Source organism: Mustelus asterias, chromosome 7, assembly GCF_964213995.1.
Source record: "Mustelus asterias chromosome 7, sMusAst1.hap1.1, whole genome shotgun sequence".
In the NCBI taxonomy this organism is placed as follows: domain Eukaryota; kingdom Metazoa; phylum Chordata; class Chondrichthyes; order Carcharhiniformes; family Triakidae; genus Mustelus; species Mustelus asterias.
In genome coordinates this window covers 60,149,255-60,163,444 of record NC_135807.1, presented here as the reverse complement: position 1 = coordinate 60,163,444, position 14,190 = coordinate 60,149,255, and the positions used below count along the sequence as shown (strand labels likewise).

Below are 14,190 nucleotides of genomic sequence, written 5' to 3'. Positions count from 1 at the left end.
TAAGCACTTTCCAGTCTATACCAGGGAAATTGAAGTCTCCCACGACAACAACCCTATTTTTTCTGCACATATCCAGAATCTCCTGACATATCCGTTCCTCCACTTCCCGTGGGCTGTTGGGTGGCCTGTAGTATACCCCCAGCATAGTGATTGCACCTTTCCTGTTTCTGAGCTCCACCCACAGCGACTCATTACATGACCCCTCTAAATTGTCCACCCTCTGCACCGCTGTAATATGCTCCCCAACTAATATCGCTACTCCCCCACCTTTTTTAGCCCCTCCTCTGTCTCGCCTAAAACACTTATACCCCGCAATATTCAGCTGCCAGTCCTGTCCTTTTAACCATGTCTCCGTCACCGCAACTACATCCAAATTCCGCATAAGCATTAAGGCCCTAAGTTCGTCTGTCTTACCCGTTACGCTCCTCGCATTGAAGCAGATGCACTCCAGACCTGCAGGCCCACTCAGGTCATCCTGCTCCAGAATGCTCTTCTTCTTAGCTAGCCTTGCCCTGGCCCCCAGTACTCGACCCCAGCCTCAGGATGATGAGCAGCTTGAGTGTCACTGGACCTGCATCTTTCAGGCATGTGGAAGGTATTCAATCACACTCCTGACTTGTGCCTTTGAGATTGACAGGCTTTGGAGAATCAGGAGACCAGTTACTTTCTGCAAAATTCCTAGCCTTTGACCTGTGCTTATAACCACAGGATTGATGAGTCCAGGTAAGGAATTGTGATGTCCTATTGGGCTATACATTGAGAGATTTCAGATCTGAGACAAACAAACCCAATATCATGGCAACTTTCTGCTGCCTCCTTTCATGTCATGGAACAAGGAACTATTGAGGGCACATCATTATTTGTCCCAATCACTGTCTTCCTTCTCTTCCTAACTGTTCTGGAGAAATTTTCAACATTGGAGTAACAAATCTGCTTTTCATCATCCTGAAATATCTATTCAGTATTTTTTTCTCAATTTTCATTTTCCTAGCTGCCTTAGCCTGCCTATCTCAATTTCCTGGTTAAATGTCTCCCAGCTGCACTTTACAGCTGAATATGAGGACAATTGCTTTCTCCGTTTCAAAAGCTGTCCTAATCTGAAAGAGTTAGTCATCTTTTTAGCTCACTTCCTGAAAAGAGAGAATGACAAGGTAAACAATGTCTAACACTTTAAAAACTCTTGTTAACATTCAGTTAACCCTAACAAATACTAATGGCTAATAGAAACACAATCCCAACATCAATGCTTCCATAATAAGTAAGCAATAATAGATTGTGCGTATTATTGAAAAAATTGGGTACATTTGGGAGTCTGTTCAAGGCTGTAATACTTTGTTGAAGATTGAATTTGGTTCAGTCTCGATCCGAACCTTCTGTGAGAAACACCCAGATAAATTAAACAAGTAATCTTCTTACCTCCACAGCCTATCTCCATGATGATGTGGCAAGCTTTGGGATGGTTCAAACATAAATGCAAACTAATTGTTTAACATAACTCTTTGATTCTGTGACCTACATGAATGATTTATATCTCTAATGGACATGAAAGCCCTTTCTTCAAACTTGTGGGGTTCTTTTAAGGAACCCCTATGTTTGCAAACTGCTCCCAACTTCTTTTCATCTGGAACCTACATGAATAATTTAAATCTTTTATTGAGACAAGTGTAGACCTTCTGGCTCTACCAACAACTCAATGCTAAGCCATCCATCATTCAAGTCCTCTCCATCTTAAGTCTGATCTGAGTAAATAAACGCTTTGAAGTGCAGTTACTCCAGGTCATGTGAATTGCACTTACTTCAGGATTACTTGCCAGTTTCTCAAATACGTTTCAATTTCTTGTCCATTTAGCCTCCAACCTTTAGTGGAGTTAGTGGCATAGTGATAATGCTATTGGACTAGCAACCCAGAGGCCCAAGCTAACATTATGGGAACATGAGTTTAAATTCAATTAATAAAATTTGGAATTGAAAGCTTGTCTCAGTAACAGTGACCAAGAAACTGTTGTTTGATTGTGTAAGAAAGCCAACTGGTTCACTAATGACATTTAGGGAAGGAAATCTGCCATCTTTAGTTGTTCTGGCCTATATGTGACTTCAGATCCACAGGAATGTGATTGGCTTTTATATGCCCTCTGAAATGGCCTTGCTCAGTTCAAGGGCAACTGGAATGGGCAGCAAATGCTGGCCTTGCCAGTGACGTACAAAACCCATGAAAGAATTAAAAAAATGTATGCTAAAACTAAAAATTCTCATTATTATGGAGCATATACTAGATGATAATAGCATTGAAATATTATGCATGTACAAAGTAGTGAGGTGACCTGTGACTCCATCCAACTGCAATTCAGCTGATTTTCTGACCCCTGGACAAACCGTGCAAATGTGAAATGGAAATGCTAAAAGCGGACATCAACAACTGTACAATGATGTATAAAGTGAGCAAGTCACTTTCAAGACATGCAACTCAAATAGCAAATTCCCATATGTTGAATGAAGAAACATCGACCCAGTAGGTTCTCAAGCTGTAACACGAGTTCCTGCCCAATGTACCTTTCACATCATGTGAAAAGATTAAGATTACTTCTTAATATGGATAATTTTGGCACAAGGCTGAATGCAAGGAATAATCATTCTTGAGAGATTCAACCAATTTGAGAGGAAAAAAGAGCTGGTTTAATCAATAGAGTTTATGCGACTCAATTAGTTTTGGTTTACAATAAATAAACAAGCAGAGGGGATGTTCCAGCAGGGAAAAGAAAATTTGTTTTGTTTTAAACTTATCTGAATGCAAATTAATATTAACAGCTTTTAGATCACTAAATTATATTGGGCAGACCTGTTAATTTGAGGGAGGTCATGAAATGGGTGATCACATGTATATAATATGGCCTGTTTAATTTGACATCACTGAAAAGGAGAATGCAAAGAGGTATGTAACAAGCAACAGATCTGATATTACTCATTCCATATTCCCACTGAAGATGAAAGTTCCATTGGTTGTTTATTTTTGTAATGGATACTGTGATTTTTAAAAAAAAAAATTAGTTTTAGGTCTTTTAATGTCAAACTGAGATTTTAATATAAAAATTAATGCAAAAACGTTAGATAACTCTGGAATTTCTAAGTCCCACTTCTGAACTTGGTGCTTCCTGTTTTCATGGGGATTGGACTGGAGTTTGTTCAGGGTTTGTGTATGTGCGGTTTACAGAGGCAGTTGGCCATTAAAACACTAGCTGCCGCCACTGAAGTGGGATCTTGATAGGCCAGGAATGAAACCTGTAAGTGTGCAGATTAGACCAGATAGGAGGAGGAGGTCATTTGGATAGCCAAGGTACCCCTTTGGAGAGGTACGTTTTAGAATTATTAAAATTAAACATGATTGTATGTACACTCATTGGAACTATCAAAGAACTATTGAGGGATACTAGGGTGGAATTTTACAGCATGGCTCGTCCCGAAACCATAAAATCCTACCAAAGGTCAACGGACCTTTCCATGCTCCACCCCTCGCCCGCTCTGATTCCTGTGGTGGGCAGGATGGTACAATTCTGGCCTAGGTGAGTTGGCATTGAGGGTGGTTGGTGGAGGGCGTGGATTCACATAAGTTGCACTAAGTTGCCACGGACAAAAGGGGAGATGTGGCTGTGGCGGCCTTGCGGGGCGGGGCGGGGGGGGGGGTTTGTAGAGGAGCATGGGCTTGCATAGGTGCTATTAGGAGGCCATGGGGGCTGGGTCGAGAAGCATGAGTTGGCATAGAGGGTAAAAGAACTGTGGGGGAAGTGGGGAAGATAGGTTGGTATGAATGCAGCATGGGGAGTGTGGGGGGAAGATGTGGTAAGAGTTGGAGGGCTGTGTTTTGTTTTAATATTAAAATATAATTCAACAAAGTGCCAAAGCACATAGGCAGGCTTTCTGCCTGGCCTGCGTCCGCACCCAGCAGCCTCTGCATTCATTCCGGTTCCAGATGTGGCGGGCCCAACATTCCAGTTCAAGGTGTGGTGGAGGCAGCAACAACCCCACGCCCCCCAAATTCCAACTACATTTCATTTTTAAAATTTCCATTTTTAGAAGTCTGTTTTGCAGAGCTGGGAATTCTCCTGTCTCTGTTTACCTCACCTGGGAGTGAAATCTTAGCCCACATAAGTGACAAAGGGGTAGAAACCTGTCTTGGGTGTTGCTACGAAATACATATTATTGGATCAACTGTTTATTTGTTGTAGTGCCTGATATTTAATTCCATTGCCTGCAGTTGAACTGAATCTCAGGCATTACATGTCATAGAAAGCTGATCTGATACTGTTCATTTTGTGCCACCTTCCAAGACACATTTTAATCCCATTGATGAACGATAACATCTGTACTGAAGAATCAACATCTTAGTTGCATTTACTACAGTTTTCTTCAGAAATAATTTGCTATTTATAAGCAAGAAATAAGAAAATCAGCATATATAATCTATCAAAGTATCTAATAAACTGTACTATACTGTTTACTTGTTGTATTTGCATTTTCTGGGTTGGGACAATGTGGGTATATTCACTTCTACACTTTTGCTTGATTAGGATTATCAATCAATTTGTGAACACAGGTCCCAATGCCCATTCAATGGTTTTCTTAATAGTTCCCTAATCTTGTTTGGTATATGCAATGTCAACATAATATATGAATATTTAATTCAGAATGTGATGTATTTATTTCATTATATATTGTAGATATCTTAGAATTGAATTTTTAAAATTTCTACTCCATTGTTTTCCATTGCTAGCAGGCAGTGCAATGAACAATGGGAGATATTTTTAAAATTGCCCTGTTGTTTTGGGATAAGCAAGCCTGAATGGGGCTGTTTGCTGATGATTATGCAATGCTTGGCTCCACTCGCAATTCCTCATAGGAATTAGTCTGTGCTTGTGTGCACTGAGATCTGGAAAACATATGATGTGAACAGATTTTGGAACATAAGAAATAGGAACCCATGTTGGCCATTTGGCTCCTTGAAACTGCTCCACATTCTGTAAGATCATGGTTGATTGATTTGTGGTCTTAACTCCACTTTCCTGCCTGCTGACTGCACACTTTGATCTTAGTTCAGTCCTATCTGTGTTAACATCTCCATATCAGCTGTTCATAAACATTCCACAGTTGCATCCTAACCCAACTGTTCAGTAGCAAGTGACATTCACAGTACCTAAATGTCAAGTAATGGCCATCTCTAAGAAGATAGTCAATAACCACATCCCCTTATCATTCAGAAGAGTTAAAATCACTGACTCCCTCACCATCAACATCCTAAGTATCACTATTGACTGGGAACTTAACTGGGCCAGGTCTGAGGCTAGGAATTCTGCAGTGAGTAACTCATCTTTTGACTACCCTAAGCCTATCCACCATCTACAAGGCATAAATCAGGAGTGTGATGAAATATGCACCACTTGCCTGGGATGAGTGCAGCTCCAACAACACTTAAGAAATCATCTGGGACAAAGCAGCCCTCTCGATTTGACACTACCCTCCACCACTTTAAACATTCTTTCCCTCCACGACTGGTGCATGGTGGCAGCAGTGTAGTGTGCACAACTACAGGATGTGCTGCAGCAACTCGCCAAGCCTCTTTTGATAGCACCTTCAAAATTCATGACCTCTATCACCTAGAAGGACATGGCCAGCAGACACATGGAAAGACCACCACCTGCAAGTTCCCCAGCAAGCCATTCACCATTCTGTCTTTGTAAATGTACTATGATCCCTTCACTGTCACTGGGTCAAAATCCTGGGACTCCCTAACAACACTGTGGATGCACTTACACCACATAGACTGCAGTAGTTCAAGAAGGCAGCTCACCACCAGTTTCTCAAAGACACTTGGGGATGGGCAACAAATACAAATGATCAGATCTCAGGAATGAAAAAATTTGAACTTCTTCGGACATTGCTGTCAGATCCTGAGGGCCACACATCCATGACTACATGCTCCTACTCCCTTCTCAAGGTGTGCTTTGAGGGACTTCTGAGCCCCTATAGAATCATTTCTTCTGTCCTCTTTTTCATCTCTTGTACTAATGCCTCCATCAGAAAATCTGGGAGCCCTCTCTTTGCTCTGCTGCTCCATTTGTTGTGCTTCTCCTTCATAGAAAGTCAGCAACACCAAAGCTCCTGAGACAGTCCTTTCCAAACCCACAACCATTACCATCTAGAAAGATAAGGGCAGCAGACGCATAGGAACACCACCTAGTAGTTCCTTTCCAAGCCATTCGCCATCCTGACTTGGACTGCAGTGGTTCAAGAAGGCAGCTCACCAACACCTTCTCAAGGACAATTGGAGATGGGCTGGCCTAGCCAGTGATACCCCCTTCCCATGAATAAATAAAAATCAACCTTCGGTGCAGTAAGTGCACCGTTACAATGTCCCATGTAACTGAAACGTGTGTTAGCCCACATATTCCTGCTCTTTCTGTTAAGTGTGCAGTCAACGACAAGTGAAATAATTGTGCTGAGGGAGCAGCACAAAGCTTGCTTGCTGACTGCCTCAATGAAGCTGGATGTAGGGGATTGTAACTCCCACACCTGAAAACTGAGGTACTCAAATTTACCCCAAGTGTTATAAACTTAATTTGGTTGGTTCACACTTTGTTTCTGTGGTATTCTCACTTCAACATCATGGTCTATGGACTTTAACATAAAACCTTTTGGTTTTATTCTGTTAGTTAAGGAGACCTGCATTTTAAATATACTGTAATTATTTGTACATTGAAATGTTCATAATTGTGCAACCCGTTAGGATTTTAAACTTGATTTTAATTTTAATGATTGGCTGTAACAATGTTATGAATTATGGTTACTTTGCTTTACTTGTACCATCATCAGCAAAATTTGGCACCTGCTATCAGGATGATTTTCCAATTAACCAATTATTTATCTATCATGCTAGCCTTTATATAATTATGCCATATTAAGTGCTTGGAGCCAATAGTTATGTTTAGTTCTTCTCAAACTGAGCTTTGGCCACATTAGTTTTCTGATGTCTGAGAGTAGAACTGGAGTGGAGCTGGACCCTTGCGATGTTCTGGTGGGTCAAACTTCCACAGAAATTAGGGGAAGTTGGGGACTAATTGGATTTTACATTTTATCCAGTAGTATATGGGAACCAGATCAACAAAAAGGGTGGCGAGGTTGCTGTTCTTGTATAAGTTTGAGATTGTTTGGAATTGTTTGTTCATTTTCTGAGTATTTCAAAATTAGTATTCCAGCCTCTACAGAAGCCAGTAGATTGTACACGTATACGTATGATGACAAATTAACATCTCTTCAAGCCCTGCTGATTTTGCTCAATTATTTTGCAAATATTTAGCTGGATTTACCTTCAATCTTGCTTCTTTCACTGCCAATAAAGGAACTGATAAACAGAGTTGAAGTGTTCCAACTATCTACAAGCCTTGTTAAACAAATTGTTCCAATGGAATACAATCTAGTTCAAATCATATTCAGAGCTGGGAATTGAATCATATTTTAAATGGAATTTCAATACTGTTTTAGACTTCTTTTCTATTAAATATGTTAATTTCTTGGGGGAAATGTCAACCTTCTCCACTTAGTGAGAATGGAACAGGTGAACAGTTAAAATTGAACAGCTCTATTTTCTGCTCTTGTTTCAGATAATCTCTGATTTTAACATTACTGCTTTTGACACAAGTTATAGCTCATGGAATAACAGGGGCAGTGTCAGCATGGATACAAAATTGGCTGAGACATGAAACAGAGGGCAGTAGTTATTTGACAGTTTTGAGGTGGAGTTCCCCAAGGGTCAGTGTTAGGACCCTTGCTTTTCCTGATATCTATTAATGACTTGGACCTTGGTGTACAAGACACAATTTAAAATATGCGGATGATACGAAACTTGCATGCACCATGAACCATGAGGAGGATAATGTCGAACTTCAAAAGGACATAGTCAAGTTGGTGTAATGGGCTAGAAGTTGGCAGAAGTTTGCAACTCTAAAAGGGTGCAGGAGTAGAAGGAGCTGTAGTTATATGTGCATAGATCTTTGCAGATGGCAGTACAAGTTGAAAGGGTGGTTAAAATAATAGAATCTTAAGTTTTAAAAATAGCAGGGTAGAGTGCAAAAGCAAGGAAGTTGTGTTGAGCTTATGTAAGACACTTATGCACCCCCCTTTCCTTCTCCCCTATGTACTCTAAGAACGGTATGCTTTATATGTATAACGCACAAGAAACAATACTTTTCACTGTATACCAATACATGTGACGATAATAAATCAAATCAGTAGTTCGGCCTCAACTGGAGTCTTGCATCTAGTTCTGGGCACCACACTTTAGAAGGATATGAAGGCATTGGAGAGAATGCAGAAAATATTCACGAATGGTTCTAGGGATGGGGAACTTCAGTTATGAAGATACATTGGAGAGGTTAGGACTGTTTTCCTTTTGAGAAAAGAAGCTTGAGAGATTTGATAGAGGTATTCAAAATTATGAAGGGATCTGGACAGAGGGAGAAACTATTCCCACTTGTGAGAGGATTGAGAGTGAGAGGGCACAGATTTAAGGCAATTGACAAAGGAAGCAAAAGCAATCTGAGAAAAAGCTTTTTCTCTCAGCAGGTGGTTAAGGTCTAGAATGCATTGCCTGGGAGTATGCAGGAGGCAGGTTCAATCGAAGCATTCAAAAGGGAATTAGACTGCGATCTACAAAGGAAAAATGTGCAGGGTTACGGGGAGAAGGTGGGAAAATGGCGCTAAGTGAATTGTTCATTCAGAGAGCCAGTGCAGATACGATGGCCTCCCTCTGCGCTGTAACAATTTTATGATTCTGCGATACCCCTGCTGTTCTAATAGGTAGTGGAAAGTGAAACATTTTGTATGAAATAAATTAAAAGGAGTTAAAGCTGATTTATTTAAAGATGAGTTACATCCTGATTTGGATATTCAAGTATCGATAGGACACTCATTTTTATCGAGGTTGATTAAATTATTTGAAGCTCTGTTTTTATTAATAATTAATATAATAGACTAATTGTATTTCATATCTTTTCTCCCCCAATTCAGTCACCTGCACACAGCTATTCCAGCTATGAATCTCTTAGAAATGAAAGTGTAGGAGGTGGCCCTGAAGACCTGACTGTGAGTAGAGCTATTGAAGATGATGATGACCAGGATGACCATGATGATGTTGAGAAGATCATTGACTCAGACGGAGCAGAATCTGAACGCCTTAAAGCTTTTAATGTAAGTTACAACTGGCTTTTCATTCTGTATGCTCCACAACAGCAAACATGATTGTTTTTGCAAGTTGTAGACCATTTGTAATATCCAAATAATTTTTATGCACTTGTAGTTGAATCACAGCATTTGCAGCATGGAAATATACTCTTCTCTTTTGGATACTTATCCAGCTTTATTTTAAAATCAAGTTTCTGCCTCATCAGTTAACCTAATAACCTTGTTAAAATATTTCTTTAAACACTTGCTTTTTACTTATATTGATCATTCTCAGTACTGCATTAGTACTGATTAACTAATTGGTGAAAACAGTCTTTCACGATTTACCATCAAAGTGCTTTCATTAATGTCGAAACTTCTATCAGGCTCCTGATTAATTTTCTACATTCTATTGAAATAACAATTTTCAAGCCTTTCTTTCTAACTATAACATCTAAGCCCTAATATAACTTTAACCAATCTTTGTTGCTTGCTTTCCATGATATTAATATCCTTCCGATAAAGGGACAAAAAGAACTTCACACGATAATCCTAACTCTAGACCAATAATTATTCTATACAATTGAACATCATTTTATTGCCTTTGCATTCAGTGACCCAAATATATAACCCAGAACTCTATTTGCTGCCTTTACTGCTGTTTCTATCTGTAACCCCCCACCTTTAAAGATTCTGATATATACAACTAAGATAAAAGACGACAAGCGTTTATAATAGAAATTCATAAAATGTGGCATTCACATTTAGCTTTCAGACTCAGGCCAAAAAAATGATTTCACTGCATTATTGTGTGGTGAACTGTGTTTGCATCGGTCTTTAATGATAGTAAAACACAGGAGTGTACATCAAAATGTGATTCAACCAGGGCTAAAGGCATTTTACCTGAATGTCTTCTTGCTTTTCAATTGATAGGCAAGAAAAGGTCAGAGTAGGTCTGTTTCTGGGACTGAGTGGGCCAAGTGTCTGTGGGAGTATACTTGGGTAAGAATGATCATTGTATCATGAATTTTAGATTAGTAATAGAGAAGAACAAAGAAAAATCTAAATAGAACTTCTCATTTGGAAGAGGGTTAACTTCAATGGGATGCAAGGGGATCTAAGCAAAGTAAAATGGAATCAGGTTTTGACATGAAAATCTGTAACAAAACAGTGGTTGAAGATGTGTTTCAGATAGGCACATTCCAACAAGATTGAAATTCAGGAAAACCAATGACAAGACTCTATAGTTGATGAGGGAAATGGAGAATATGATGAAATTGAAAAAGATGCATGAAACATGTTGGATAAATTCTTCAAGCAAGAACCAGGCCAAATGCATTCAGTTGAAATGTGGCTGTCAAAGGAAGGATATGCGATAGAATGGCTGTTAATATTAAAAATAACCCAAAAATCATCATCTAACATGTCAATAGTATGCAGATAGTAAAAGTTAGGGCAGAGCCTTTGAGGAACAAAAGTGATGAGATAAGCCTCTGGGTACAGGTCAAGGTTCGAATACTTAATAAGTACTTTGTATCAGTGTTTACTAAGGAAGACAATGCTGATAAGACCAATAGAAGTAGAGATGGTACAAAAATGGCTGAGCAGAAATTCATAGATTTTTTTTCTTCTTTCACACTGCCTATGTCACTTGCAATCTCTCTCAAGTGCTTGGCCTTGCCTTGAAATACTTCACTTATTGTGTAGTTCCAAGATGTTTGTGTCTGTGACAGTCATTGGGGGAGGGGGTGGATTCTCCCCCAAAAATTCTGTGTCAAATTCGTGTAAAAACTGGAGTAAACCATGCTGGTTTTTTCAGCGGGAGTTTCAAAATGAATCTCCTATACTCTGTGCACTGCGGAGTGACTCAGTGTGAACCATGCTGAAAATCAGGGGGCGGGGCATATTCCCACTGGAGAGGCTGGCAGCATGGCGCTGAGCGGGCCACTGCACATGTGCCGATCTGTCAGTGCTGAGATCGGCACATATGCATTGGCCCCGTGCTGCCGGCCTCCCGATCGCTGGCCAGCTCGATCACCGGCCCGTGCCAGCCTCAAACCCCACCCCCAGCCCCAGCCCAACTCTATATCCCAATTCCCCCCTCCACCCCGGCAGCCACATCCTTCCAGCAGGCTGAACCCCTCCCCCCCCCGGCGATTTTACATGCCTTCATCTTGTAGCCTGTTATGTCCTGCAGACTTTGCCATAGTCAGCGGGGATCCGTGTGGCTGACCTGGGACTCTAACTTGGTCTGGTACTGTCTTTTGGCATCTTTGATGGGTCTGTTTAGATCATATATATTTGAAATGTGGATGCTCAGAGTTATGCTTAAAATTTTATATATAGTCCATAAGATAACTGAAAAAGTGCTTGAAATCCTAGAAGCAAGGGGGGGGGGGGAGAGGCAGCATTTTTGTGAGAGGGTATAGCCTAGGTATAGTTGGATGACAAAAGAAATAGTGGTTGAAGATGAGGTACAGTGGATGTGTACAAATGCAGATGAGTATGACATGCCATGACAGCAGATCTCCTGGTTGGAGTAACTACATGAAGTCAGGACAGTGAAGATGGTAATTTCAAGTACATGCTGAGGTCACGAACTTCACCTTATGCCCATGATTTCCTATCCATTGATTTCAGTGAATGGAACAGCTATTTTCTGATATGTACTTGTGGTGGCAAAAAACTCACCCATTACCAGCATGTGCTTGAGAAATTACTCCCAGGGTGTTTAATTGAGAAATTGTATTTTTCAGATGTGATCGGCAAAATTTCCTGAGCTCTTATACCTTACATGCGGTAGGTGACTTGTCAGGAAATCACGGTTTGCTATCCTCAGTTTCCATCTTTCAATTTCAATGGATAGAGAATTCTAAACAATGCACCCATAATTTTTACAGTAAACAGTCTTCTCAATGCAAGGCTGGGCTAATAGTAAAGTCTCAGGTCCACATCTCCTCCTTCCACTCTCTGAACTCTCCTACCTACTCTTTCCAACTTCCCATCTCCCACTCCACTGATTCCTTTCTCTAACCCCTCCCCGCCCCATCCTCCTATCTTCTTCCTCTCCCATCCTCCCTCCACTCTCCCCACTAATTTTTCCGTCTCTCCCATCATTCTTTCACCCTGCTTACCCCGTTCCTTTTCATCTCTCTCTATCCCTCTTCCAGTCCTTTCCCCTATTCTGATCCCTTGTCTCTTGCCTTCTCCCTCCATCTACTTCCTCTACTCTTTCCATTCCCACCTCCCTTCTCTTCTTTTCCACCTTCCTCGTGTCAGGGAAAAATGTGGTGTATAACTTGCCCAGCTTAGAGAATTGGAGGACACACACAATAATGTGGCCAGTAAAGAAAGCAGGGGCTTGTAGGGACCCTTGCTCAGAAGTTGAGAGGACACCCAAAGCAATGTACTTAATGGGGCAAATGGTTCAGAACAACTTGTGCAATGAGTTGGGTGGAAAGGAAGGAAAATTGTTTTAATCTAAGCACCTAACTCAATAGGTAAGGAAGTGGGGCATAACATCAGCCATGGGAATGGAAAATTTTATTGAGTAAATAAACAATTAGACCTGGAACAATCTTACAATCTTACCTGCTATGCTTATACAGACATCAATAACTTATATTTGTATATTACTTACAATGTGAAAAACATTCCAAGGAACTTCACAGTGCCATAATTCAATACAAAAATCACAATTCAATCAAAGAAGTTGTTTGCACAAGAGAGGAGTAAATCTAAGACTAGTGCTTTAAACTTAAACAATGGCAATAATGAGGGCATGAAGACAGCTGGCTAAAGTGAAATTGGAAATCAGGTTAAGGGATATGTCAGTAAAGAGGCAGTGGTAGACATTTAAGAAAGTATTTCAGAATACTCAGAAAAGGTACATTCCAGTGAGAAAGAAAGACTTTAAGGGAAGGATGCATGATCCATGGCTAACTAAGGAAGTTAAAGATAAAGTTTGTTTATTTATTTAGTAGGCACAAGTAGTTTTACATTAACATTGCAATGAAGTTACTGTGAAAGTCCCCTAGTCGCCACACTCTGACACCTGTTCAGGTTCATTGAGAGAGAGAATTTAGTATGGCCAATGGACCTAATCAGCACATCTTTCGAACTGTGGGAGGAAACCCACGCATACATGGGGAGAACGTGCAGACTTCGCATAGACAGTAACCCAAGCTGGGAATCAAACCCGGGTCCCTGGTGCTAAAAGGCAGCAGTGCTCACCACTGTGCCATCATACTGCCCTAATAGGTATCAAATTGAAAGAAAAGGTGTATAATTCCTCAAAGATGAATGGCAGGTGAAAAGATTAGACAGAATATAAAGAACAGCAAAGAATGACAAAATGATTCATAAGGAGGGCGAAATTAGAGAATGAGAGAAAGTTAGCTGGAAACATGGAAACAAATAACAAGAGTTTTTACAGATATTTAGAAAATAAAAAAGTAAGTAAAGTGAGCAAAGGTTCTCAAGAGATTGAGACTGGGGGAATTAATAATGGAAAATAAGGAAATGGCGAATGAATTGGACAGATAATTTGCATTTGTCTTCACTTTTAAGGATACAAATAACATCCCAGAAATAATTGCAAATCAGGAAAAGGACAGAGGAACTTAAAACACTTGCAATCAACAGCGAAAGAGTACTAAGAAAATTGTCAGAACTAAAAACTGACAAGTCCCCAGGTCCTGATGGACTTCATCCTTGGGTCTTAAAAGTAGTAGATACATTGGTGTTATTTTTCCATTAATACCTAGATTCTGGAAAGGTCACATCAGATTAGAAAAGAATAAATAGAACATAGAAAAAATACAGCACAAACAGGCCCTTCGGCCCACAAGTTGCGCCGGCCATGTCCCTACCTACCTAGGCTTATATATAGGCTTACCTATAACCCTCAATCCTTTTAAGTCCCATGTACTCATCCAGAAGTCTCTTAAAAGACCCTATCGAGTTTGCCTCCACTACCACTGA

General features: G+C 40.3%; 1 protein-coding gene across 2 annotated transcripts in view; it reads left to right on the top strand.

Moving 5' to 3' along the window:
- Window positions 1-14,190, top strand: part of LOC144496096 (nucleolar protein 4-like) — a 339,666-nt gene that overhangs the window by 255,940 nt on the left and 69,536 nt on the right. For both annotated transcript variants that reach the window (XM_078217066.1, XM_078217065.1), the window contains exon 7: window positions 9,055-9,234. In XM_078217066.1, coding sequence (XP_078073192.1) covers window positions 9,055-9,234 — 180 coding nt within the window. The remainder of the gene's footprint in view (window positions 1-9,054; window positions 9,235-14,190) is intronic.